Here is a 26,021-nt window from a genome sequence, read left to right on the forward strand (position 1 = left end):
CCGATAAGGATTTTTTTCGTCACCCCGCTAGATTTTCTCTGTACCCGGATGAGTGTGATTGAAGCCCAACACCCACGCTCGCCTCACAACTAGATTCTTGTCGCTTCAAATCGCCAAGATGCCTCGAAAGTGGATGTATGTACAAAAGTTACAAGGCGCCTGATTTAATATAATATGCTAATACCGGTATAACAGCGACAAAAAGTCAGCACAGCACTTTACGCTGGTGCACCGACCGCAGAATGACCCCCTCATCCACGACGAAAATGCGCCTTCAATGGTGCTTAACCCTACCCAGACCAAGAAGGGATCTTCCAAGTCAAAGGACTTAGACGACCTCGCCTCCGAGCTCGGTTACGAAGCCGAGGGTGTCCGCGCGAACGAGGGTGAGGCAGCCAGCTATGGCGTCTACTACGACGACACCGAATACGATTACATGCAACATCTGCGCGATCTCAACACTGGTGGCGGAGAGGTTGTGTTCGTTGAGTCTTCAGCCTCCGCAAACAAGGGCAAGGGAAAGCAAAAGCAGTCGCTCGAGGATGCGTTGAAGAAGATGGATATCGAGCAAAGTGCAGAAGATATTCTCGACGAAGATATGTTGCCGTCCAAGAACCTTACAAGGGCCACATATGAGGCCCAGCAAGACATTCCTGATTCCCTCAAGGGATTCCAGCCCGATATGGACCCTCGTCTCCGAGAAGTTCTCGAGGCTCTGGAAGATGACGCATTCGTGGATGAAGACGATGACATCTTCAAGGAGCTGGCCAAGGATGGCCGAGAGCTGGAAGACTACGAATTTGATGAGGCAGGATTTGACGAAGACGATGGCTGGGAGTCGGATGCCACAGCAAAGCCTACTAAGGAGTTCAAGGACGACGATGTGCCCCAGCTTGTGAAGCAGATGGAGCAGCCCGAAGAGGGCCCCTCTCAAGACTGGCTCGAGGATTTCAAGCAGTTCAAGAAGGAGCAGAAGGTCACCAAAGCACCAGTTGCACCATCACAGTCCGAGATGCAGTCGATGTGGACAACTACCACCAACGGTGGCCGCCGCAAGAAGAGAAAGGGTGCCCTTACCGACAACTCAAGTTACTCCATGACATCCTCTTCGTTAGTGCGAACTGAGCAGATGACTCTCTTGGACGCAAGATTCGACAAGATTGAGGAGGCATACAATGAGGACATGGATGATGACATGCAGTCAGTTTCTGCTGTGTCTACCATGTCAACCGTTCAGGGGCCCCTCCGCAGTGACTTTGACGGCATTATGGATGATTTCCTTGGAAACTTTACCAAGCCTGGAAAGAGAACGAACAAGAAGAACAAGGCTCAAACAGGCCTTGAGCAGCTGGATGAGATCCGACAGGGATTGGGACCTGCTCGAATTCGAGGTCGCGTAAGGTAAATGACGATTCAATACGAAATAGATAGAACAGATCAGATCATCGGGTGAATCTGTATGTGGCACAAAAAAGGAGTTTAGGAGTAACCATTACCAATGAAACATTTAAAATTTCTTCTTTAATTGATATTCCCATGCCGCTCTTGTGAAGTACTCAATTGTTCCAACCTTTCTCATTGTCCTATTAATGCACGTCACGTGTTGAGTGGGCCATGTTTGCAGACGAAAGCTCCCCAGAATGGGAGCTAGCTTGATGGGCTCAATTCTACCTCGAGCATTCATCTACCACCTACTTTACCATCACACACGTCACGCCACGCATCCCGAGCGCTTTTACTTACTCCCATGTCCAAACGATTCCCCAGATGAGTGCGACATTTGTTGCACCATCAAACCAGATGTTTTCGGCTTTTGGTCAACCAACGCGGAGTCCTTCTCCGGCGTTCAATCCTTTCGCGACCAAGTCCGACGACAAAGGAAGCGCATTCGGTGTTGACGGCGCGAGCGATTCTTCCAAGACGAAGCGAAATAAGCGAACATCGGCCTTTGGTGACCAAAGTGATAGTGAAGCGAAAAGAAAGGCCAAGGCCGGGTTTAAGGGCAAAGATGCCAACCTGAGCGACGGAGGCGGTAGGCCCAAGAGCCGCAAAGGTGACGACAAGAAGAAGATCAACGATCCAAAGAAGAACCCCTTCGGTGCTACTCCTTCTACCAAAAAACCTGCAGGGCAAAACGCGCGCAATAATGGCTCTAACCCATTCGCGACGACGCGTGATGAATCGCGACCAACTTCGTCATCGAGTGCCGACGCCCAGGATGATCACGTCCCCGAAACCCACAATTCCAATGACCCTCATGCCAAAAGAGTATACGAGCAGTTGCGGAAGGATGGTATTCACCCGCCTCAATGGCCTTCTCAGCCTGGAAATCCTAAGAACAAGGGCGAGGTCACGAAATTCCGCGAGAAATACGAGACCTACCGCAGCAAGGCACGCGCCTCACTAACAAAGGCTGGCCTAATCGACGACCCGGAAAAGCGAAAGACACTTCAAGATGCGATCGACTTCAAGGGTATCTGCGAGGATATGTGTCCCGAATACGAAAAGATCACCCGAATCAACGAGATGGATGTTCACCAGCCCGAGAAGAATCCCAAAACAACGTTTGCCAACACAAGTCGCATGATCAAGAAGCTTGCTCGTTCTGCTGCTGGCCAGGAGGCGCCTCTTCCTATGGATGTTCGATCGATCCCAGCTCTCAAAAGGACATTGGATTATCTTATCGATGATCTATTACGTGAAGATGGGAAACTACCAGGCTTGCACGGCTTCCTCTGGGATAGAACACGAGCGATCCGCCGAGACTTTACCTTCTTCTCGTCCCTTACACCGGACGAAATGAAACTGCAAGTCTACGTCTTAGAGAATATTGCTAGGTTCCATGTCACAGCACTGCATCTGCTCACCCAAGAGGGCAAAGCACCCGAAGATTTCGTGGAACAACAGGAATTGGAACAGCTAGGAAAGGCTCTATTATCTCTCCGCGACGCCTACGATGACTGTAACGACCAAGGTATCCGCTGCGAAAACGAGCCCGAGTTCCGAGCATACTATCTCATATTCCACGCATACGACTCAAATATTATCGAAACTCTCCAACGCCAATGGAAGCCAAATCTTTGGAGGGACTCTGATGAGGTTCGCACAGCCGTTTCGCTGGTTGAGGCTCTTCAGAACACACAAGACTTCCATGGACCCCTCAAGGACGCACCATCATTGGCTGCATCATCAGCATACCAATCATATTTTCGAATAGTGGAGGACCCCAAAGTATCTTATACGATGGCCTGCTTCGCCGAATGCCATTTCCCCAGACTCCGCCGTTGCATTTTGTCTGCTATCAAACGTGGTCTTGCTCGGCCTCGAGAGACTTCCAAGGACGTGACGGCTGCTGAGCTGAACAAATTCCTTCGGTTCGATACTGTTGAGCAGGCGATTGAGTTTGCAGAACTTCACAATATCGAATTCGGCGAATGCGAAGAGAATCCGTTTGATATAAGCCGCCAATACGCAAAGCTGGACAATCGAGCTGCCTTACCTCACCTTCGACTACAACATCAATTCTCTCATAGTCTAGTTGAAAAGAAGCGTGGTTTCAAAACCCTTCCTCAGCTTATTCACGAGACTGTATATGAAGACACGACTTACACCAAACCTAAAACGAACGGATCTGTTGGAGCAAGTGCTTTCGCTCCAAGTACTCAAGCTACCAACAAACCTGCGATCCCTACGGGACCCGAGTCGACAACACCGAGTCCCTTTTCATCGCCCAGCGTGTCTGGTGGATCTTGGGGAAATAACAAGGCTGTTAACGGCACCTCAGGTAAGACCCCACCCCTATTGTTTAATGTGCGCCAAAGATTCTGCATACCGTGGCTCTCTGCATATACAATTATATGCAACGGCCTTTATTTTGCAGGCGAATAGGAAATCGCATTCAGCCGGAGACTCGATAAGCCATCGCTCCTGAGATACACTCAGAGCAACACCGTTGGCTCGAGATGAACCACTGGAAATCTGGCAAAAAAACACGCCTAAACCACTGGTTCTGACGTTTGTATTCGCTAGGGACTACATTCAACGGAATCACGCCCACCAACGGCTTTGCTGTGCAACAACCAACACCACAGCCAAATACTTTTTCTTCAGGCCTGACTCCTGCAGCCAAACAGCCTGCTGGCAACCCATTTGCGCCAGCCACTTCTGCATCTACGCCGTCACTGCCCAGTAACGCCCCTGCTAAAACAGATACTGTCTCTCAGATGACACAGGCTTCTGGAACAACACAACCGTTGAACCCGTTCGCCTCTTCATTCAAACCGCCAACCACCACAGATACGTCAACAACGAGTAGCCCGTTTGGTCAGCCTTTCGCCCCCGTAAATAAAGAGAACGGGCCGGCGGCGAAACCGACGTTTTCCTTCCCATCGATCAAGCCTGCAACCCCTGCGGCTGAAACCGCTTCGAGTAAGGAAGAGTCGACAGACAAACCAGAGAATCAAGCTATCACAGCAGAATCGGCAAAGCCACCTGCCATCAACTTCATCCCTCCTACCCCTCAACTACCTTCATTTCCCTCTAATACCACGACACAACCACAAAATCCATTTACATCAAGCACCAGTAACAGTGCACCGCAATCAACGCCCACAACAGGGCTTGGCCTGGACAGACCTGCGCCAAGGAACGAAGAGACGCCTAAGCCAGCAACGAGCATTCTCGGTTCACAGCCGCCTGCTGCGTCAACGCCTCAATTCTCATTCCCATCCATTGGAACACCAGCTTTCCCAACCCCTGCTAAAAGCAACGATGTATCTCAGCCCTCAACGACCCTGGCAGCCGCTCAACCACCCAAAGAGCCAAGCCCTCCCCTGGCACTACCAGCACCACCACGCGATCTCCTTGGTGACTTCACTAAATGGTTTGTAGTGGGTGATAACGGACTCATGGACGAGTTTCAAGCATTTATGTTAGACAATATTCTCCAAGGTGTATATCGAAAGTATGTTCGAGACGAAGAAGCAAAGAGAAAGAAAGAGGAGGAAGTTCAAGCCTTGGCAAAGGCAGAGCAATTCCGCATCTATAACCTATCAGTCAAGTACTTCTACCGTTGGAAGGAGATTGCACGCGATCTCCGCTTAAGTCGGCTTCGACGTAGTGGTCGAGAACAAATGAGAACCTACTACGAAGAACAACGTGCAGCGCACGCAAAGGCTCAGAAAGACGCCGCTCGTCGAGCAGCCCGTGAAAAGGCCGAGATCGCGGAATTGAACCGACCAGAAGAGTTGAAGGACTTCCTCAGGCACAAAAAGCCCAGCAAGCGTCGTCAAGCAGAAGAAGAAAACGCACTACTCGCTTCTGGTGTTTTATCCGGAATCGACAACGAGCAAGAAGCTATTACCAGGATTGTGCGTAGAGCGCCATCTGTTGCTAGCTCTGTCTCGAGCAAGCAGTCCAGCGCATCAAGAGGTGGCTCCAAAACCAGGGCCCTTCGGCAACAGTACGGTGGCGACCAGCAAGCTACCTTCAGGCGCTCACTGCCTCCTATGACATCAAGAAATACCTCAAGCCCTGAGCCTGGCAATCGTGTCAGTAGGGTCTCCGAACGCTGGCGTCTCAAGGCTATGGGTATTGTTCAATTGCCTGATGGCACGGCCGTGCCTGAGTCAATAGCAAACGAGATGCACCACGACAAAAAGAGGCTCGGAGGCAGTATAATGGGCCCGCCCAGTAGCTATCCCATCCGTCGAGCTTCCGGAGGCGATTTTGCACGCTCAGAAGCACGACAACGCATTTCCAGCTCACACGATACTATCGACACCAGCGAATCCGACAGCGGCACCACCAAAAACAAGAGGAAGCGTGCAACCGAGGACGATGACGAAGCTGTCCAAGAGCGCCAAGCCAAATCCAGCTCGCATAAACGGGTCATGAGCGATGCGCAAAATCTTATCAACGAACTCCGCGCTATGAGAGAGGAGATGGAAGAAGGCGCGACATGGTTCAAGGATCAGAACGACAGGCTACAAAGCGAGTTGATTAGTAGAAGCTCGACACCCTGGGATCAAGATGCATGATTGAGAAAGGAGGAAGCAAGAATTTGTGATTAATGAGGATGTACTACTCTCCTGAGTATATAACACCACGATTGGATGGATGGAGAGTGAGAGGTATATATCTGTTCCAACAGTTATGCTTTTGATTGGCTACCTCGCTGTCTGTTTGTAAACAAGGGGTAGCATGGCTTAGATTTGGTTTTGGAAGAGCATTCTTTGCATGGCATAAGGGAATGATTTAGCAAATGCACACATGCGGCGTTTAAAGCCGCACTACACACATTCCGTCTCGTTAATTGTGGTGATGGCCATGTCTTGTCTAATACTTATTTCAAGAACTCGATCCTGTCTATGCTTTTGACCCAGTTTATGCTCGTCATCCCAAAGTGGTGACAGTCATTGGCAAATACTGCACTATTACAAAGAACAATCTAAGAATGGGCTGAGCATCCAGCATATCGCTAGTACAAAGAAGGGGTGGTTAGGTCACCCAATATCAGAAGTGGTAGTCAGGACGATGTTAAATTTCCACACAAAACAATAGTCCATAGGTCAGATAGCATTCTGGAAAACATATGACCCTTCGCATCTTCCTCACTACGAAGATGTTAGAATTTTCCTAATTTTGGTAATTTGAAGCCCCAGTCCCGAACTTGTATGATCTAAAACGCACAGAGCTCTTATGACACAAGTCAATATCTGGATACTCCGGGATCGCATAAGCTCTCTCTCTCTTTTCAATGTTTGTAAATCTTGTGGCCAAGTCTCACATCGTTACCGGCACCGCTCTCGTCGTCGGAATTAAGATCGAACGTGATGTACTCTACTCCTTTCTTGACTGTTATTGAATACTGAGCCCGAGTTTTGGTCGTTCTGAAGAATACAAATGAGCAACTACAAATCTCCCGAATGTCACAACCTCGTCATTTTGATTTAATAACTCATCCAGATCCCTCACACTTCATCGACATATCTGGCAGTTAGTTAATCTGGGGTACAGAGTCTGGGGGAGATAAGAGGAAGTATCAAAGATAACGCCCCCTGACTTGGCCACTCTCTCTCAGCTGCTACTCAGATAACGGAGATTTCTTGCCCCTTGTCACCCCAGATTCCCCCCCACGCAGCGGCGTTTAACTTGACCGGGGAGAGGTACTTGGCAAGTTGATCACTCTGGGTTTGTAATTGATCAATTTGGTGTCAATGCTAGGAGATATATGTCGATCGTGTTCCATAATGTTTAGGCTTTAGTTGGATGTATGTACCTAGTTAGTATAAGAACAGTTCTAGTGAAAATGTTCATAAAGCGTGCCTTAAACTCCCCCACGCATGTGAACATGGGAACCATGATCAACAACATGGAGGGCGGGCACGCGGGGGCGGTCAAGTCTATTGATATGATGTACTCTGTATTACAGTTAAACCTGGCTGTAACAATCGAATTTCAATATTGCACTGTATGCATTCGATGTAAGGGGCAGGTAGATGTGGCAGTCTTATCCATGACGTGGTGGTGGTTATTAATACACTACCTCTCAGACTGGCTGCTTCTAGTACAAGAACAAGCTGGGATCCCGTTTTAGCTTTGCCCTGCGATTCATATTATTCCTCGCTTTCTCCAACTTCTTTATGCCATGCCTGTGTCTGCGAATACACATGCCAAGTGAAACGCACACTGCTCTGATAACTAATGGTGGATTCTAAGATATGGCCATCGACATGAACAACACAAACAACAAGCCGATATGGGTGTGTACTTACGATACATTCACTGCGTCCTGAAATCAAAAGGTTCAGTTTAGTAGCTCGTCTCAACTACAACAACAACTACTGCTCCTCTATACAAGACAACCAAATATAAGACAGAGAGAACATCGATGGAGCAATAACAAATGCTTGTATTGCAAATAGCCGCAGCTTGCAAGAACAACAGAGACGTCACATCACATACACAGTGGGATAGCAAGCGGATGGTAATTCGTTATTTTTTAGTCATCCATTGACCAAGTCATGATACAGTCGTTTGGGCCTTAAGCCCACCCCTGAGGAACGCCTCTTGATAATTCGCAACTACCGTTGGACCCCAACAACCGATTAAAGCACAACTCCCGCCGAAATAAAATGCCCACCAGGTCCGACTCCACGATCCGCTTCAGGGTTCATTGGGCTTCTAGATTTGGCTAGAAATTCTCCCCATTTTTCTTTTGTTCTTATTTCTGAACATCCTTCCTCACTTTCTTTTTCGTGTCGTACTTTTTCATCAAAAAATCCGGGACGCCGTGGGCCCTCAAATATTGGGCTGCCTCATCATGCTAACCACTCCTCCTCGTCGCGCTTACGGCCTTTTATCACAAGGCCGTCGTCATTATCGTCATCGCTGTCGTCGTCATCGCCTTCATGGATTCTCAGTTGCTCAACCGAGTGTGCTGCGTGTTGCACCTCCTCGTCGTCGCTGGAATCATCTTCCAGCATCCATGTCAGGCCGTTGGCTTCCTCTTCTATGGGGAACATCTCTCTGGCATACTCTTCAATACCTCGGGGACCCTCCCATAGTTCTAGAGCTTCGCTTGGGCAGCTTAGTTCAACCTTGGGGTCTCCGAAGTAAGGCGGCTGCTTTCTAGGATCCTTTCGATTGGGGTCGTAGAGTTGCTCAAGAGCCACAAGCTGTTCCCGGTAACCTTCTGGAATCCGGACCTTGACCTCAATGGGCCCATGGACATAGCGCACAGGGCGACCAACTCCCTTGGAGAAAAGGCGGCACACCTCCTTGGGGGTCAGGTACTCATATGCAAGTGCTATACGCTCTCCATTCCACTTGGCAGGGCCGTCCTTGAAAATTTGGAGAACCGCTGGGCCGACGTCGTGCTCGGCATCTAGCCAAGGCAGCTTGGCGTCAGGATGGAAAGGTGCTTGCCATCTGAAAGAGCCATCCTTCTGCAACTCCATGCAGAAGAGGGGGTATTGAAGAGAGGTGAAGTTATTGTTGTAGATGCCGGTGTAAACAAATGTGGCAGGCATTCTCAATTTGCGCACATACTGCTCGACTTCATGCTTGGCGGCCCAAAGAGGTAGCGAGGGCCATTTGGTATCATACGCAGCATGGTCGGGCATCGATGAGTAGACATAGTGTTGGATTCCGGCGCGCTTGGCAGCATCAGCAAGGGCTTTTCCAATCGCAATCTCATCGCCGTAAAAAGTGGTATTAATGAAGGCGAGTTGAGCACCACGGAAAAGATTGGCGATCAAGTCGTAGTTGACTCCGACACCGGTGAGAGGGCCATGCTTGGTGACATCGCGGTTTGCTTCAGAAGGTTGGTGCCTTGTGTACAGTTCACCAACAAGAACGGTCACGTTAGGATTCTCGGAGACTTCAGAAGCGATCACGCCATCCAGATTTCTCAACTGAGCGCGAACATGGTAACCAACAGCAGTGGCGACGCGGATGAAAGACGCAGCCTGTCGCCCGCTGGCGTTGATGACAGCGATGGTCTTGTCGGGGTTTGACATGAGCCTCTTATAAGGACGAAAAGTCAAAGAGTTATTTCTGGAATTTGCGAGCGGAGAAGAATCGGAGTAAGACGATCTCGAGTGCTTGTGCTGTTTGTAGAAAACACCAGTCTGGGGCTGATGTTGAGGTTGAGTCTGGTCGCCGGGTATTCGAATGGGAATGCTGGCGGTCATGGACCCGTTTAGTTGAGCGGGCATGCTATTGCAGTGCTTCGCGCTCTATGTGTGTGGTGGAAAAGAAAAGATCACTTTCGCGATCGGGAGGGTGCAGCCACCGGAGACGGAGCGGAGATGGCAGAAGGGCCTTTATTAGCCGGGACGGGTCAGAGCAAAGTCAAAGCCGGTACGGTATTATGTTGGGCTGGTCCTCAGTGTGCCGGTTAGGGGAGGCAAAACAGATTAGACCACCCAGGGGAAAGGTTTAGGTGCAGGCGGACAAAGGTAACAGTACAGACAATCTGTACGTAAAACTCGATGTATGGTGGTGGATCGACAAGATGGTAACCGATGCACACAGACAGGGTTCTTGGTCTGTCTGAAAGGTAGAGAGAGAGAGGAGGGGGGAGGAAGAAAAAGGAAGATCGTGAGAAAGTCAACCAAGAAGAGAAAGAGGGGAAGGAAAATATAGAGAATTTCAGTCAAGACAGAATCTCGACTAGTTGTGAGCAAACCCCAGTAAAAGAAAAGAAAAAGAGGTCACGATGCTCCGTCGCGGCGTTGCGCCAGGCTTGACTTGACTTGACTTGCGCTCAGCGTACGCGCCCCAGTTCGTAGGTGGATTTAAATAGGTAAGGTAAGGGTAATGAGAATTCAATCCAGTCCGATCCAACAGGCAAGCCAGCCCTGGCCCCAAGCCAATGCAATGTGCGATTGTGGGTGAAGGTGGATTTGGAGAATTGACGAGCTTTTCGTCTCGTTTTCGAAAGTCCTAGCGCTGATTGACTTCAAGGGTCCTGTAAGATGCGGCAGGAGAGAATCGAGGTTCAAAGAGCTGACAATTCAGACGAACGAGTAGAGCAGAGTAGAGTAGAGTCGAGACGAGCTGATGATGAGAGGAAAAGTCGTCAACTTGCAGCAGCTGTAATGTAATGTAAGGGGATCCGTGGCACCGGTCAAGGTCAGGTCGATCTCGTGTAAGAACCGTTCACGAATAGGAGCAGAACTGGTTGGAAGAGCTAGGCTCTGTGCAAGTATAAGATAGGTTGTAGTTGCAGTTGAAGTCGGTCGGTGTGTAGCAGCCGTACAAAAGAAGAAGAATCTATACCTTTGTAAGGTAATGTATCCAAGGCAAGACAAGGTACGGATAGGATGGTATGGTATGGATGGTAATAAGGGTGGTGTCGGTTTATGGCGTGCGGAACAGACACGATAGCGGGGAGGGGTATACGTAGAACAAGACGGTGTGGAGATAGCACCGAGTCCTTGAAACCGACTGCCAGCAGTGGAGATCATTCGCTGTAATGCGCTGCGCTACGTATACACAAACGAGGGTCCTCGTGGATTCGATCTGAAGCCAAATATGATGGCGTCGATGAAGCCCAAAGAGGTTCCAGTCCGATTTGAGCGTAGAGGGAGAGGATGCCAAGAGGAGGAGCTGCAAGTAGCCCCAGGCCGATAGCAAATATGAGCAAGAACAATCTTGGAGAAGAGGGGTCTGGGCTGATTTCCTTGCCTTAGTACATACCTACTCCGTACCTACCTAGGTAGTTACAGCAGGTATGAAAGATCTTCTTTGGCCCTTGCTCTTTGCTCCTGGACCTGCCCGCAGTTTAGTTCAGGCCTGGCGCAGGAGCAGGCGCAGGCGCAAAACACTCCCTCCGTACCTGCTACGATTAACAGTCTGTGTGTGACCCAACTGGATAAGGCAGCCAATCAAAAGACACGCCTCAATCCGTTATCAATTACATCAGAGTCCCTGGTTTGATAGGTCGCGCCTATGACATGTCATGACTCTCGGATCTTTAAACGACAGTGTATCAGGGCTGAAGATTTACTTTGCTTGCAGAAGTGCAGTAGAACACGATGGAAAGAATGGGGAAATGGGGAACATGGCGAAGATTGCGGGTGGAAACCGGGGAATGGCTGGCAGTCTTCGCTTGCTTGGCCCAACATGGCTTGACCAGATCAAAAAAAGATCGTGAGAATGAGGGGAAGCCGGAGAGACGGGAAAGGGGAGATAACAACAAATGGATACTTGGTCACAATGGGAAACTAAAGTGGCCATTGCTGTGTGTATCACACACTGCGACTGGTGACTGTGGACCGGCATGGAATACCGACTCGACCGACTGATAAGAGAATTAGCAGTCAGTGAAGGAAACGCCATGTTTAATTCAACGACACTACATAAGTACCGCGACACGCCTGTGGTACCTTTGTTGATGGTATGATTGTGCGGCAGCTCGAGCCAAGACAGATGTATCGTCTGATACAAGGGGTACATTAACAGTTGCCTTTTTTGTCCATTGGGATTTTGGTCAACGAGTCACCTGTCTTGTTTCTCTACGACCTAGCTCAGACGGAACCACTCCGTGTTTCTGCTCTTATCAGTACTTGCGCCATGTACTCGAATTACCTTTCCGGGTGAAACAGACTTACACTCTTGACCGTTATTTCAAGATTTTAAAAAAGGATCTTCCTCGCAAGATGAGACAAGAGAGGGCCGGATACGAAAGATAAAGAAAGAGTGTTGTTGCGTTGTGTTGTGCTGCGTTGTGCTGTGTTGTCTCCTCAACCCCAGCCAGGTCATCGATATGGCCATTACAGACGCCCCTGTACCTGGGCTGCATTCATTCCCGTTGACAAGTACAAGTCACCTTACCCTCGCGGTGTTCAGTGTCCGTAGGGGCGCGATGGGAATAGCGATTTCCAGGAAATCGTGAAGCGTTACGTTAACTCACCACCCAATACGATAGCCTGAGCCAATACAAATCGAGTAGCACAACAGGGCAGGGACAGAGAGAAGGAAAGAGAAAAATTCAAAACCGGGCTGGAAAAAGCTTCTGGAGCCGTCAAGGTGGATAAGGATAGTGCTAGAAGATCGGTCTTGGGTGGAAGCTTGGGCCAATCGGGGCAAAAATTGATTGCTCGTGGTATGAGAATGAGCCACCTTCTAGCTATCGCTATCAATCTGGACTGACGGATACAGTACACAAACAGTACAGTTTAGCACACCAAAAAGCCTGATCTGCCTTCTTGATGTCGTTAGCAGACGGCGAAGTAGACGCAACCTACACACTTGATCCCTAGCACCTTATTTGCTTATCCGGCAAATTCGTTGAAGGCCTCAATTTGGTCTCTCTGATTGGGGAACGCTTTTCCCACTCTTTTAGTTCGTTGAAAAAAATTCGAGAAGAAAAAAAAAGGACCCTCATTCTTTCTCAGACCGAACTCGACAGACATTAAGGAAAAAAAGTCCGGGGGTGGCCAATCAGACTTAGGCGGTAGCTTCAAGCTTGTCTCTCAATCGGCGATCTCTTATCGCCTAGAATTTGTCTCAAGGTCTTGTCTTGTCGTTGTGTCTTGGGGTCAACTGACAAGGAAGCTTATTTAGCGTGTCTCCTTCAGCCATGAGGTCAACGTTAATATTTCCCTGCATATCAGGAGTAGGGGACTCGACTCGTGAGCGGCCGATCTGGGTAACATCTTGGCAGGTCTTGCATACAGTTTCTGTTGTTGTCAACGCTCAAAGTGTCAGATTGACATTCACCCTACTGTGAGGGTGTTGGCATCCAAAGACAATCAAATCATCAATCATTTCATGCCACCCATGTCATTCAATGTCACATTACTACGGCAAGTTCAGAGACGGACAAGAAAGAAAAGGACGGGTTCCCGGTCTCTTCCTATTCGCCAATAGGCGCCGACCCATTCTCATTACATAGCTTTTACTCGATTGCATCAAACAATTATATCCCACCGGCACATTTAAGCTGGATAGATAGGTAGAGTACCAGTATTCAGGTGCAATTTTGTTTCTCCTTTTGGACCCTGTCTATCTACTACCTATGGCCTAGCAGTGGACTAGCTCACTTTTGTATTCCATCACAAGACCACGGCTGGTCCGTTCTATAAACCTAGTACCTTTTTTTTTTTTTTTACTAAAACAACCCCTATGAATATCAATAGGAAAGTGAAATTGAGAAAGGCTATTCATTGACCCTTTTGGCCTTGCGGCGTAGTGATTCCCATTCCCCCACGATTGGTACAAATGACGCGATGCTACTGTACTGCCTCCTCCTCCGCAATCCATTATCATGAGAACTTTCGGGGAGGGAAGCCGATGTCTCATTTCATGTCTCATGTACCTGGCTATATCGCCTCACTTGTCTTTCTGACCTGACTTAACGAGTTAGTTCTTTCCGAGATTGAGCGCAATACAATGAAAGCGTCAGTTGACCAGGAAGAAAGAAACTCAGTTCATGGTTGAGGTTTGATAGGACGAAACAAAGTACAGTTAGCTGTTATCGTGACGATAACACATACCTACTATCTCCCTCCCTACGCGGCCCTGCTTTACCAAACTATGATAAGGCAAGGCAGGTGCTGGGTTATCAATCCAATCAGGATCCGCAAATGGAAGTTGTTATTGGCTTTCTGAGATTATAGGTAATCGTGCCTGCCTACCATACTATCTAATCAGTTTATTAAATTGTTGAGTCTCCTCCTCGTTGTTCCAAAGTCCAACTTTATTCCTTCACCATCGTCCTCAACCACTAAAAATATCGACAAAAACCTTACCATGTGCCAAGACCACGAATCCCTGAGGCTCTGCTCGTGATCAACCTTATTCAACCATTGACCAGTCTTAGCAGGTACCGGTCACTACCGCTACGGTCGTACGAACCAGCAAAGGAACAACATACCGACACTAAGAGACCAGCGAATTCAACTCTACGAACGAGACACGAAGAGATCATCGCGTCGCGGGAGTGATCCGACCTGACCTACAACCAGGAACGCACGCTTCCGGTGTTAGCCTTGAGCCCCCAGGTCCAGGTCCGGGTTCATGGTCTGGGTCCAGGTCTTGGTACCAGTCCCAACCGGCCGGCGGCGAGATTTTGGTGGCAGTCGACCCTGGACAAGCTGCCCACGATAGGGTGGAGGCAAGTTCAAAGAAGTGCCGAAATAGCGTTCAAATTAGGTAAAAATAACGGCGGACTCTCCAGTCAAAATTTTTTACCCCGAATCCATTTCTCATCGACTTGACAACACGTCCAAGTCTCTAAGGCTGCCCATTTGTTCGTGCAACCGATATAGATACTGATAACGATGTTTCGTGGGATGGTCATGAATATGGAGCCATTACCTTACTGTTCGGTCACCAGACTTGAAGGCGAAGCGGCTGAAGCGAAGCAACCCGACAGTACGGCGTGTCCTGCCTGCCTGTGGACAATTGCACAGATGCTCTAAGCATCCATTTGGCGGATGAGCTCCCACCATCGGACCGCTAATCTTGTGTGCAGTAGACGCCACAGTTGATATTTGACATGCGACAGGAGCACATTTTCTTACACAATCCCTTCGGATGTTTTTACCGGATTTAATTTACATGTTGTCACAGAATCCATCATGAGAGATTTAGTTTGTTGCAATGAAGAAAGATTGATTCGCCAGTGCCCCTGAACTCTGCGGTCATGATTGATATGGTTATGTACAACCTTGAAGTCAAGTTGACGCATCCGACTTACATGCGGGAGTGTCGTTCAAGGATTACACAGTAGGTGGTAGTCGCTTCAGGTCTCGCTCTACCCCGTCACCTGTTCTCTACACCGAGTGATTGGCCAGCTCTATAACCATGGCAATGTTCTAGAAGCTTCAAATTGCAAACTGGCGGTCTATCAAATGCAATCGGTCACAAGACCTCGTGAGTAAATGTTAGGCCTCGAGAGAAGAAATTACACGGGAAAATGACAATCATATGTTGAATCGTTCAAGGATAGGTACGGAGTGCGTCGGGTAGTGTTCCGGGCTGATAGCATTGGTGTTATGCAGATTTTATGCAGTGCATCCAGAATAAGCCGATGGCATTCCGACGCCGCACCTGGAATTAACATCTCCGCGGAGGCTGAATCCTCTGTCCACTAACACTCTCACCCAATTCCCCGGATCGACGTCATAAATCCCTGTAAGCAGACAACGCCCAGACTGGGTTGGCCTGGATTGGGTTTGAGCTGTTGTATGGTGTATCGAAACTCTTATCGTGCTCAACAAAGCACGTCAGTTATTTCGCAATCTTGGTGATGAATCCTACACGAGAGATTGGATGCTGTTGGTTCTTCTCTTATCGTCGCCGGATCTGGCTCAAAGTACGTGGCAACTTTGGAGAGTCTCGAGCATGGATGATGCTCTGACCCCTCACCTCATCAACGCCTCGGCTCACAGTAGCTGGGCACACTGATAGTGAAGGAACTTCATCAACATCTAAGCGGCTTTCTGCGGGGATTGGCAAACTAGTTTGTTCCCCGGATCTCCCTTTTCCCCAGATAACGGGCCTAGCTCGGGATGTTTTGTTTGTCCGTGTGTTGTTGCATAGGAATACCTTAACTTAGTTACTTCTCGAGAGCCACACCACCGTCTACTCTTACTCGTCTAGGAGGTGGTGACATTCCCATCCCGAGAACGGCTTGTCTCAGCCTGTCAGTATCATTATCTGACATGAGGGTTTTCCCCAACATTTAACAGGGAGCTATTATAGTCTTCCCTAGTCGTATCTTTAGTTTCAGAGCCGAACATAATTGGGTTAAGTAAGATCCATGTCTCTATCTACGATCAGTAACATCAGCTGGACCCGGGGTGGCTGGGAATCCAATTTCCTGATCCCATGATGTCCATCTCCTCCAAAGGCGGCGCCCTCTCTATCCATGTCTGGCCGGTATCCTCGTTCCGTCCAGCATCGTGACTGTGAGCAAGTGATATGTCCAGATAGCGCTGTCGTGTCGTTAGCTTGAGCCTCAACCTTCAGGTCACCTCCCGGGCGCGGTAACTTACCCAATCCATGTTGCTAGCTGCAGTATCCATCCAAGCCGGATCGAAGTCGAGCCCCTCCGTCCCCATACTCGGAAAACTCATGCTAGTTCCTGCATCTCCTGTCAGACCCAGATCCAGGGGTGTCTGCTCTGATGTAGATCCCGTCGAAGTGCCTGGATCGATGTCAGCATGTGGGCTATCTATCACTTCTATGTGAAAAGTCCTACTCAGGCCCAGAGTTGATAAAAGTCCTGGGTCCGCTCCGATAGACCCCATTGTGCTGGGATCTACCGAGGGAGCGCCTAGTGACGAGGATTCGTTCTCAATACCGAATATAGGCCTCGCTTGTTTATGAGTGTTTGTCGATTGGTCAACTGGAACACCGAGCTTGGTCAACATCGTCGCTAACGTGTCTGCTGTCTTTTTGACCTCGATCACGTTTTGTGAGACATCAGACCAGATGAAATGAGATCGCTTCAACATGTCAATGAGTTCATCCTTAGTGGGTGCTGAGTAGTCACTTCCGATATCTGAACAGCTTTCGTTCTTGATCACAAGATAGATAACCATAGCAGCCAGTAGGAAATCATGAACCGAGAGGGATGAGACAAACCAGGCGTGTTGGCTTAGAACATGGCCTGGTTTAGAAGCTTCCCAGATTATATGTTGATAGTTCAGTAAAGACAATGCTCCTTCCAGACATTGCCTGCGGGAGTAGTCATGTTCTCGTTGCGGTACTGTCTCTGCGAGATATCGCCGGTGCAGGACACAGCGACATTTATTGTAGACGGCAGTCAGTCCGAACCTTTGAATGAGCAATACTGGCGGGTCTCCAACACACTCGTCAAGTGGACGTACCATCATGAAAGATGGAACCTGTTGCCAGGTTTGCTGCAGTAGATTGTCAAGCTTCATGACTTCGACATAGCTCGGCGGTGTTAGGGCATGAGCTTGTTGTGCGATTCGACCAAATACTCGTAGAATCTGTGTCTTGTGAATAGGGTATGTCACAGACGTCCAATCTGTCGAGGGCCTACCCGCAGGCAGTTCTGTTGAGTTTTCATCAAAGTCTTCATCCTGCAAGTTTCGTGGCACTGCAGTGTCTGTTTCGATTCCCTGGAGCATACTAGGAAGTCCCATATGGAAGGAAACCAGAAACTCGACTTGAATAGCCATATTCCACATGCGCCGTCTCATCTCGCCTTCAAAGGGCGAAATGTTGGCCAGCTTGCTTGGATCTCTATGAAGGCCCATCTTGAGCATCAAGCGCATACACACACCAGAGAGCACGTAGCAATTCATCTGAGCTGCGCGGTTGAATAGAAAGTGCGACTCAACGTAAAACAGGAAAGCTGGTAGAGTTGCCGATGAAGGCTGTGTGTATTTGCCCCAGACCAAGGCCCATCCAGCACAGGCTTTGTAATGGCGAACTCTGTCCAGAGCTGGCAGGGGGGAGTCACCCTCAAGCTCACTTGAGTTGATGAATTTGCTAAAGAAAACACCGAGACTGAGCATCATGAACAACTGAGCTATCCAGTGCAGAGAAGTTCCCTCGGGATCTTGCCAGAACTTCGCATACTGTCTAGTGAAAGTCGGTCGATGAAGAATATCTGGTACTTGTAAGTGATTGCATTGTAGGCGTGCAATGGAAGACATTTACGTTGTGAGGGGCTCATCGAGGCAAAATAGCGTGAGATGAGTCTGTCTGCTACCTTACGATCTGGTAGACGGCCCAACAACTCGTCTCGATTTCTTGGGCCAGCTCTAGTATTCAACATGAGTTCCATAGGGTCGATCTCGTCTGCCAGAATTTGATCTTCCTCAGTTTCATCGGGCTGGTCAAAATAACTCTTCAAGTCTTCAATCTGAATCATTATCAGTAAGAAATCTCGACATCCCAAGAACCAACAAAAACTCACATCTTCCAGCATAGCCATACAATGTGTCGCTCCAACATACGTTGTCGTCTTGTCGCCTCCCACCACTTGGCCTTGTACTTCAGGACCAGTAACTCCATTGGTGACTCGTGAGCTATTTACTGAAATGGGTACTTCTGTCTGAAGTGTGCCTTCAGAGTCCATCATCTCCCGCACCACGCCTTCAAGCCGCTTTAACCTCGCAGACATGCCCTTGGCTGGCCGCTTCCTCTCAGGCTTGGGAGCATAAGTGCACTGCGAAGCGCGACCCTTTTTGTCACATTGGCTGCATGGTTGCTCTCTGTCGCATTTGAGCTTTGAATTGCGGCAGGGCGCGCATGAAAGGAGGATACGAGAGCGTTTTTGACGAGCTTCAGATGTTGATGACTGTTCGTTATCGTTTGGGCTAAGTTCCAGCTCCATGGCGAGATATGGCGATATTCCTTGTTGTAACGGAGTTTCTTCTTTGGAGATGATTGTATCAACAGGAGTATGTTTTTCTGTTTGACTTGTACCTTGCTTACTTAAGTCGATCCCGAACGCAACAACTGAGTGCCTAAACGTAAGACGGAGCTCGTAAGTTGTCTGATCGTGAAAACTACCCAATCACACACTAATAAAGGAACCCACGACCACTTATAACTATATACCTACTCAGTTAACCAGCGATATTTATTGTATCGCAGAGACTGGGAAACCACTAAAAGCATCATGACAGTACGATCAAAGACTATTTCTCATTTGTATGGTTTAATTGTTGATACTTAATTAACTCCTTCAACCATGGCTGCAATCTACCCTATAACCAGACAACAAAGTCAAGCCATGTAACAAGATAAGCTGTCAACAGGAACTGCCCATGTAATGCATCGTAAATCGTAAATGCAATTTTCCATTCCCAAATATCAAACAGCGAAAAAATGAAACTCCTCTATGAGTCCGGTGCACCTGGCAGCCTTTCTATCACGTACTTGGCACGCGCCACACTCATGATAGGCACACCAGGAATCTTGCGTAGCCGTTGCTTGAGCGCCTTATCGTTTGTGCCCACGATGTAGATTCTGTCCTTCTGCACTCGGTCGACCAAGCAGTCGTCGGCATATACACCCTTGTGGTCGCACTCAAGTCGTGTCCATCGCTCGTCTCGCGCAACCCTCAGCGCCAGTCGGTACTTGGGCCCAAGCTTTTCCAACTCTGTCGGATCATGTCAGTATAGAATTCAAGACGGTTAGAGGAACAATAACGTACCAGCCATGACACACGATGTGATGATAGGGTTACACTTGGCATAAAGACAATCCATCATGGAGTCGAGAAGAGAGAGCTTTCGCTGAACTGAGTGACTGAGAAAGTTGGTATCGACGAGAACGCTGTAGGGTGGGACGAGAGCTGTGTTGTGCTGGAAGAACATGTTGCTGGGCATTTGGGGAGCTTCTCGGATAACCTCGCCATTGATGGTCTTCTTCTCCTTCTCCTTCTGGGCCAGCTCCGCCTTGAGCTTGTTCTCCTTCAATCTGGCATCGCGACGACCGATAACTCGCTTGACCTATCCTTCATATTTAGCATGTTGAAATTTGGGCAACTTTTGCGCCGCTTATCGATAAGACGTACCTCTGCGAATTTGCGAGTCTTTTTCTGGACACCCATGGTTGATAGTTCCTCGAAGATATTTGAAAAGCCGAGTCGCAAGTATTCGTGCGGATTCCTGGCGAGAATTCTGCCGCGGATTATCGAGGGTTCGTGTGTTGGGGGGGTATCTTTGAGGTATTGGAGGGTATCTCTGCTCTTTGCTAGACTCAAAAAAGTTATCGCACTGACAAGATTTTGCCATTGCAAGACGGAAAGCGGTGGCAGGAGTGGGGCTCCAGGTTCCTTCCACAGGTACATACGCACGGACCATATTCCCTGCCACTGGTCGACGCGTCTCATTTCTCTTAGTCGCGTTAAGTGATTGACATCCATAGATTTGGTAGAGGACTCTAAGGCTCCAGCTTCATCACCAACAATCCATACCACATCTCACCCAAAATGCCTTCCCAAAAACCCGAAGAACGTGGCGAGTCATCAAACTCAGTCACAAAAGCAGCTCTCGCCGCTTCTACCAATGGTGCCCCAAATTATGAGCTCCCATGGTATGCTTGTTTCTCTTTACCTTTGTTGAGACTATCACTCACTGGTGGTTGCTAGGGTGGAAAAGTACCGACCGGTCTTCCTCGACGATGTTGTCGGCAACACAGAAACGGTCGAGCGACTAAAGATTATCGCCAGAGAAGGAAACATGCCTCACGTTATCATCTCGGGTATGCCAGGTATCGGAAAGACCACCAGTGTTCTATGTCTGGCCCGGCAACTCTTGGGCGATTCGTACAAGGAGGCGGTTCTGGAACTCAATGCCAGTGACGAGCGAGGTACTTGTGATTTCCCCTCTACAATCGATCAACCAACTGACATAGCCAGGTATTGATGTCGTCCGAAACCGAATCAAGGGCTTTGCGCAAAAGAAGGTCACCCTACCTGTTGGCCGCCATAAACTTGTCATTCTCGATGAAGCCGACAGCATGACTTCAGGTGCTCAGCAAGCCCTTCGACGAACTATGGAAATTTACTCCAACACAACACGATTCGCGTTCGCCTGCAACCAGTCCAACAAGATTATCGAGCCCCTACAATCACGATGCGCCATCCTGCGATACGCCAAGTTGACAGACGCTCAGGTTTTGAAGCGACTGATGCAAATCATTGAAGCTGAAAAGGTGGAATTCAGCGATGACGGCCTAGCTGCACTGGTCTTTAGCGCCGAGGGAGATATGCGACAGGCTATCAACAACCTCCAGTCTACGTTTGCCGGTTTCGGTTTCGTATCAGGAGACAATGTCTTCAAGGTTGTCGACTCACCCCACCCGATCAAGGTGCAGGCAATGCTGAAGGCTTGCTATGAAGGCAAGGTTGACTCTGCACTTGACACGCTCCGAGAACTCTGGGATTTGGGTTACTCGAGCCACGATATTATCAGCACTATGTTCAAGGTCACAAAGACAATCCCCACGCTGAGCGAACACTCGAAGCTGGAGTTCATCAAGGAGATTGGTTTCACGCATATGAAGGTCCTGGAAGGCGTGCAGACACTGCTTCAGCTCAGTGGATGCGTTGTTCGCTTATGCAAGATCAACATGGACCCCAAGCGTTTTAGAGTGTAAGATCTAAAGATGAGTTGGCATAGGTACATAACAGGCGTTGGGGTTGGCATTTGTCTGAGCAAGTAAGGGAAAAGATGGTAAAGAAATGTGATTTTACAAGGACGACTCAATGGTCATCTTTAATGTGAAATATGTACGCCGTTATACCCCCAGCAGTTACAGTCAAACTTTTCAGTGACATTTCATGCTTGTTTCCCAGTATGGTGATCATTTGCCGTCGCCTTTGATGTATTCCTCCTCGTATCGTTCCCACTTGGCCTTGTCGCCCATTAACCTCCGTTGCATTCTCACCCGTTGCTCATATGCTCTGAGTCGTGAGTCCGCCTCAATCATGGCTCCTGGAACCATACCACACATTTGTAGATACCTTGAAGGGGTTAGTGTAAGGCAGGTGAGTTGTGGAATTTGACCCTACACTTTGAATTGAACCGTCATGGATCGATATAGCGGCGACCAGATGTACCCGGCAGCACCCAGTATCGCAGCACCGATTCCCCACTTGACAGCACCTGCGACACCTCCTCTGGCTGCTTCCCAGGCGGCATCGTTGGCCTCTTCACTTTTCATAGCATCGTGAGAACGCATGATGACGAATTGAGTGAGGCTCAGCGTGCTCAGTGCTTGATTTATAAGCTCAGGGTTTCGGGTGACGTGAAAATAGCCTAGCCGAAGAGTCAATTGAGGAATTAAATAAATGAATTAATAGAAAAATCCTCACAAAACATCAGGCGATATGACCATGAGCCTTAGAGAAACCGAATGCCGCATTATGCCGCTTCCATGACACACTTTCATTGGTTGATTGTGGCGCGAGCTCTCAACCGCCACACACAGCCGCAACAACGCGGCGAAATGTCGGCCCCGACATCGTGCCCCGCTATAGCGGATTCGCTCATTTAATGAATTTTTTCTCTCAAGCTACCACCTTCTCTTTTTCTACTCTCTTCTATGGACCAAAGCTCCGGAAGCGAAGATGACACGCATGCAATAACCAAGCAATGGTGCCTGGTTTCGCAGAGTCCCGTGCTTCTTCTTCCTCATAAAACTTCGCTGAAGCCTTCACTTGTTTTCTTCATCTTATTGATGTGAAAAAAAGAAAGCTGTCATTGACTCAGCTGTTTTATTTATTTCTTGCTACCCACTAACTCTACATCACGCAAATTGAGCAAAGTTGCCCAACATGGCTGAAAATGTGATGGCCGCCTACTGGGACCTCCCAGCTATCTCTCGGTACGTCACTCTTCACCTGATGCTACTTTGTACATCTTGCTAACTATTATCCAGGAATCTCATTACTGCTCTAGTGTTGACGTCCGTCACCTGCAAGCTGAACGTTGTGTCGGTCTACTCGGTGCTTTATCATCCGACCTATCTGTGGATGTTCCCTCCTCAGATTTGGCGCCTTGTAACATGCTTCTTCGTCGAGCTGAACCCCATCAATTTGCTCATGAATTCGTTCTTTCTGTATCGCTATTGCACTCAGTTGGAGATGGGAAACGCTCGTTTCCCGCGCAAGGTCGATCTTGTCTTTTACATTCTCTTCGTCTGCTCAGTAATCCTGGTAAGCTTTTGTCTACACACCCGTGCCTTGCAACTTTCCTACGTGCCCCTTTCAAAACCCCCCTCATATATCTGCCCGGATAGTGCTTTGCCTCTTCAGCTATCACGGTTCCTGGAAATGAGGAAGATTACCCTTGCACTTCGGACCGCCCATCATTCGCATTTCAGGGTTGGTCTGCGGTGCAGGCATGGTGGGATGTCTATATGGATGGCTTGTGTGACTCCCAATTCACTCAAGTGGTTTTTTAGCTCCCTACATTTCTATATCATAGCAATAAAACATTTTATATCCCAACACGTACCCATATCGTCTTGTGCATGTACAGAGGTTAACGACGTCGCTAGATGATCGACTACGTTACCGGCTTGAACAGCATGCTGTACTTGAACGGCATCATCCTTGCTATGGCGTACACCGTGACTCAGGATCAACGAGGCCAGAAGACGCAATTCCTGGTTCTTACTATCCCAGCCCAGACTCTGCCGCTCTGCATGATTGTCGTTACTGCGCTCATGGCGGGACCCAGTGCAGCCCTGGTCGAGATTGAGGGTTTGTTCGCCGCCCATCTCTACGACTTTCTCGCCCGGATCTGGCCCGAATTCGGCAATGGCCCTCAGTTGTTGAGAGTCCCTGCCTGGCTTGAGCGTCTTGTCCAAACTCCTAGAGTTCTCAACAGAGGCTTTGGTACCGCTATCCGACCTGGTAACTCGGCCTCTACTGGCAGTAGCAGTGGTGTGGATAGGGGCGATCCCTTGCCAGACTCGTGGCGGACTCGTGGTCGAGGTCAGCGACTTGGTTGAAAGTAGCTGATAGTCAACAGTCAAGCAGTCACTTGTAGTATGTGTACAATCATATAGAAGATTCTTTTCTCGCCAAAAACCATTGCGCCCTGCCATTTGTGTTATACCGATCTAAAGGGCTTGTTGCCCGGATATATTAACCAAGTAACTCCAAGCTTCCAAATTGAAATATCTACCCGCCGCAAGAACCATCGTTCAACCAAATCATCCATAGACACGACTATTGCCGCTTAACATCGGGGAAATGTTAGCATCCCGTCTCTTAAGGTATTCGTCATTGAACCCTGCTGGGATCTCATGAGACAAAATTTGCCCGCCTCCAAGTGGCTTGTCCTGGAATCTGGGATCCAAGACAGCAAGAGGCTTCGAGATCCTCAATTCGTGGTTAGGATTGTTATCAACCGCGGAAACAGGTGTCGCCTCCAACAAATTAAGTTGAGGAACCGTCTTCTTCCTAGGAATCGAGAGCTTAGTGAGGGAGGGGAACGCAAGACTAGGTAGTCTTGACTTCTGCGGTTCGGGCATTGGAGGTGGCCCAGGTGGAGGAGGTGGTACTGATGCTGATGGGTTGGCAGGGACATATTGTGGCGGAACTGGGGAAGGATTGCGGCTACCAGCGAGAGAACTGGTTAAACTCCCTGATGGGGTATCCGCAGCGCGCCGAGATTCACTCCCGTTAGCATTGAGATATGTTTGAAGGGCGTATGAATCAGGCACATTTGTCTTGACATTGCGAAGACCTGACGGCGCAGGCGCTTTAGGATCAGGTAGACGACTGGCGACACGAGGAATGTATGCTGGGTGTGTGGGAAGGGCGCCGTTGGGCGCGTTGTACTTCGAATGAGGTGCGTAGTGGTAGGTGACAGGTGTTTCCGAGCTTCCTCTCCCATCTTCGAGACTATCATAATACTCTGCATTGGATGCATTTCGAGAATGTGCTCCAAAGCGTGCGGCATTACTCATCGTTGACAGGGGACGGCCTGGTTGGTCGATGAAGTATGAGGACTTCTGAATCCCATACATGGAGCGATCATTCATAGGAGCGTCTGGTGGTGGTGATTCAATCTTGATTCCTGCTCCCTGGCGTCTTCTGCTCCGTCGACAATATATGAAGAGAAGCCAAATCGCACCAGCAAATGCTAAACCACATCCAACGGCAATGCCAACAATCGTTCCCGTGGTCATAGAGCCAACAGGCGCACCGTCATCACCAGGAAGAGTTTCATTTGTGTTGGGGTCGGTGATGTTAATGAGTGAGGTTGTGAAGGTCGTGCCACTGAGACCAATGACATCGCCCTTCTTGGGTTTCTGGATGCATCCAGCCTTAAGAGCTACCAGAACTGGTGGCTTGTTAGTACGGTACTTTTTTTTTTTGAGAGGATACAGAGAGTGTTGACTGACAGTTTGCAAGATACTTTTGGTTCGATGTTGATCGTAAGCAGCCAATGCACTCTTTGTAGCTAGAACTCTTGATAATGGAGTCTTCGGCCTCACAATAATCGAACTGATTATCTGTATCTGTCTTGAGAAGAGAAACTGTCAGAGCATCTTGTAGAGACCCGCAGGAAGATTCAATATTGCACGGCGAGTTGATGGTACCCGAGTCCACCGCATCAGGATAAGAGTACAGACAAACGTCGAAGGCATATCGGGCGTTGTCTGCAACATATATGCGTCAACAAATTTTTGACATCAACAGTTGTCTCTGCACGTTACTTACAGAGGAACCAGGACACATCGCTTTCTTCCTTCCATGTCGAGTCACTCTTCTGGAGACAATTCAGGCAATTCTTGAACCTGATACCGTTGCCTGTATCTGAATATCCATTGTCCTCGCACACGACGTCGGACGGCTTTGTTATGGATGACTCGGAGTCGGAAGCAGTTGAATTCGATTCACTCGAGCATAGAGCAGCACACTCAGAGTCGGGTGTGAAGCGAAGGGCGTGTGCGGTAGAAGCGAGAAGGGTGAGAATGGAGGCCTTGAGGCCCAAACGGAAGCCTGTCATTGCTCAATCCAAGTTATGAGTTCGTAGCGAGTAGAGTTTCGATGTTGA

General features: G+C 48.9%; 10 protein-coding genes across 10 annotated transcripts, besides 4 other annotated features; 5 read left to right on the forward strand and 5 right to left on the reverse strand.

The window, feature by feature from the left end:
• Window positions 1-118: 118 nt before the first annotated feature.
• FPSE_03187 (uncharacterized protein) lies at window positions 119-1,405 on the forward strand (the record flags this gene model as incomplete). Its single annotated transcript, XM_009256306.1, has 2 exons — window positions 119-135; window positions 196-1,405. 2 exons carry the CDS (start codon window positions 119-121, stop codon window positions 1,403-1,405), a joined length of 1,227 nt encoding a protein of 408 aa, XP_009254581.1.
• Window positions 1,406-1,767: 362 nt separating this feature from the next.
• Window positions 1,768-6,038, forward strand: FPSE_03186 (uncharacterized protein; the record flags this gene model as incomplete). The annotated part of the gene is made up of 2 exons (XM_009256305.1): window positions 1,768-3,784; window positions 4,030-6,038. The coding sequence occupies 2 exons, from the start codon at window positions 1,768-1,770 to the stop codon at window positions 6,036-6,038; spliced, it is 4,026 nt and encodes a 1,341-aa protein (XP_009254580.1).
• Window positions 6,039-7,721: 1,683 nt separating this feature from the next.
• Window positions 7,722-8,112, forward strand: FPSE_03185 (uncharacterized protein; the record flags this gene model as incomplete). The annotated part of the gene is made up of 3 exons (XM_009256304.1): window positions 7,722-7,763; window positions 7,926-7,987; window positions 8,034-8,112. 3 exons carry the CDS (start codon window positions 7,722-7,724, stop codon window positions 8,110-8,112), a joined length of 183 nt encoding a protein of 60 aa, XP_009254579.1.
• A 209-nt stretch (window positions 8,113-8,321) lies between these two features.
• On the reverse strand, window positions 8,322-9,719 carry FPSE_03184 (uncharacterized protein; the record flags this gene model as incomplete). The annotated part of the gene is made up of 1 exon (XM_009256303.1): window positions 8,322-9,719. One exon carries the CDS (start codon window positions 9,717-9,719, stop codon window positions 8,322-8,324), a length of 1,398 nt encoding a protein of 465 aa, XP_009254578.1.
• Window positions 8,370-8,413: a microsatellite.
• A 339-nt stretch (window positions 9,720-10,058) lies between the features above and the next one.
• Window positions 10,059-10,152: a repeat region.
• Window positions 10,153-10,530: 378 nt separating this feature from the next.
• Window positions 10,531-10,558: a microsatellite.
• Window positions 10,559-12,211: 1,653 nt separating this feature from the next.
• Window positions 12,212-12,247: a microsatellite.
• Window positions 12,248-16,301: 4,054 nt separating this feature from the next.
• On the reverse strand, window positions 16,302-18,829 carry FPSE_03183 (uncharacterized protein; the record flags this gene model as incomplete). Its single annotated transcript, XM_009256302.1, has 5 exons — window positions 16,302-16,451; window positions 16,512-16,663; window positions 16,718-18,100; window positions 18,151-18,355; window positions 18,410-18,829. 5 exons carry the CDS (start codon window positions 18,827-18,829, stop codon window positions 16,302-16,304), a joined length of 2,310 nt encoding a protein of 769 aa, XP_009254577.1.
• Window positions 18,830-19,337: 508 nt separating this feature from the next.
• FPSE_03182 (uncharacterized protein) lies at window positions 19,338-20,053 on the reverse strand (the record flags this gene model as incomplete). The annotated part of the gene is made up of 3 exons (XM_009256301.1): window positions 19,338-19,600; window positions 19,655-19,952; window positions 20,018-20,053. The coding sequence occupies 3 exons, from the start codon at window positions 20,051-20,053 to the stop codon at window positions 19,338-19,340; spliced, it is 597 nt and encodes a 198-aa protein (XP_009254576.1).
• A 381-nt stretch (window positions 20,054-20,434) lies between these two features.
• Window positions 20,435-21,603, forward strand: FPSE_03181 (uncharacterized protein; the record flags this gene model as incomplete). The annotated part of the gene is made up of 3 exons (XM_009256300.1): window positions 20,435-20,538; window positions 20,594-20,814; window positions 20,864-21,603. 3 exons carry the CDS (start codon window positions 20,435-20,437, stop codon window positions 21,601-21,603), a joined length of 1,065 nt encoding a protein of 354 aa, XP_009254575.1.
• A 207-nt stretch (window positions 21,604-21,810) lies between these two features.
• On the reverse strand, window positions 21,811-22,188 carry FPSE_03180 (uncharacterized protein; the record flags this gene model as incomplete). The annotated part of the gene is made up of 2 exons (XM_009256299.1): window positions 21,811-21,970; window positions 22,019-22,188. The coding sequence occupies 2 exons, from the start codon at window positions 22,186-22,188 to the stop codon at window positions 21,811-21,813; spliced, it is 330 nt and encodes a 109-aa protein (XP_009254574.1).
• A 595-nt stretch (window positions 22,189-22,783) lies between these two features.
• FPSE_03179 (uncharacterized protein) lies at window positions 22,784-23,964 on the forward strand (the record flags this gene model as incomplete). The annotated part of the gene is made up of 3 exons (XM_009256298.1): window positions 22,784-22,833; window positions 22,888-23,164; window positions 23,509-23,964. 3 exons carry the CDS (start codon window positions 22,784-22,786, stop codon window positions 23,962-23,964), a joined length of 783 nt encoding a protein of 260 aa, XP_009254573.1.
• Window positions 23,965-24,168: 204 nt separating this feature from the next.
• FPSE_03178 (uncharacterized protein) lies at window positions 24,169-25,973 on the reverse strand (the record flags this gene model as incomplete). Its single annotated transcript, XM_009256297.1, has 3 exons — window positions 24,169-25,304; window positions 25,366-25,623; window positions 25,685-25,973. 3 exons carry the CDS (start codon window positions 25,971-25,973, stop codon window positions 24,169-24,171), a joined length of 1,683 nt encoding a protein of 560 aa, XP_009254572.1.
• Between the last annotated feature and the right edge of the window lie 48 nt (window positions 25,974-26,021).

The sequence above is a fragment of the Fusarium pseudograminearum genome, chromosome 4 (genome assembly GCF_000303195.2).
Source record: "Fusarium pseudograminearum CS3096 chromosome 4, whole genome shotgun sequence".
NCBI classification, from domain to species: domain Eukaryota; kingdom Fungi; phylum Ascomycota; class Sordariomycetes; order Hypocreales; family Nectriaceae; genus Fusarium; species Fusarium pseudograminearum.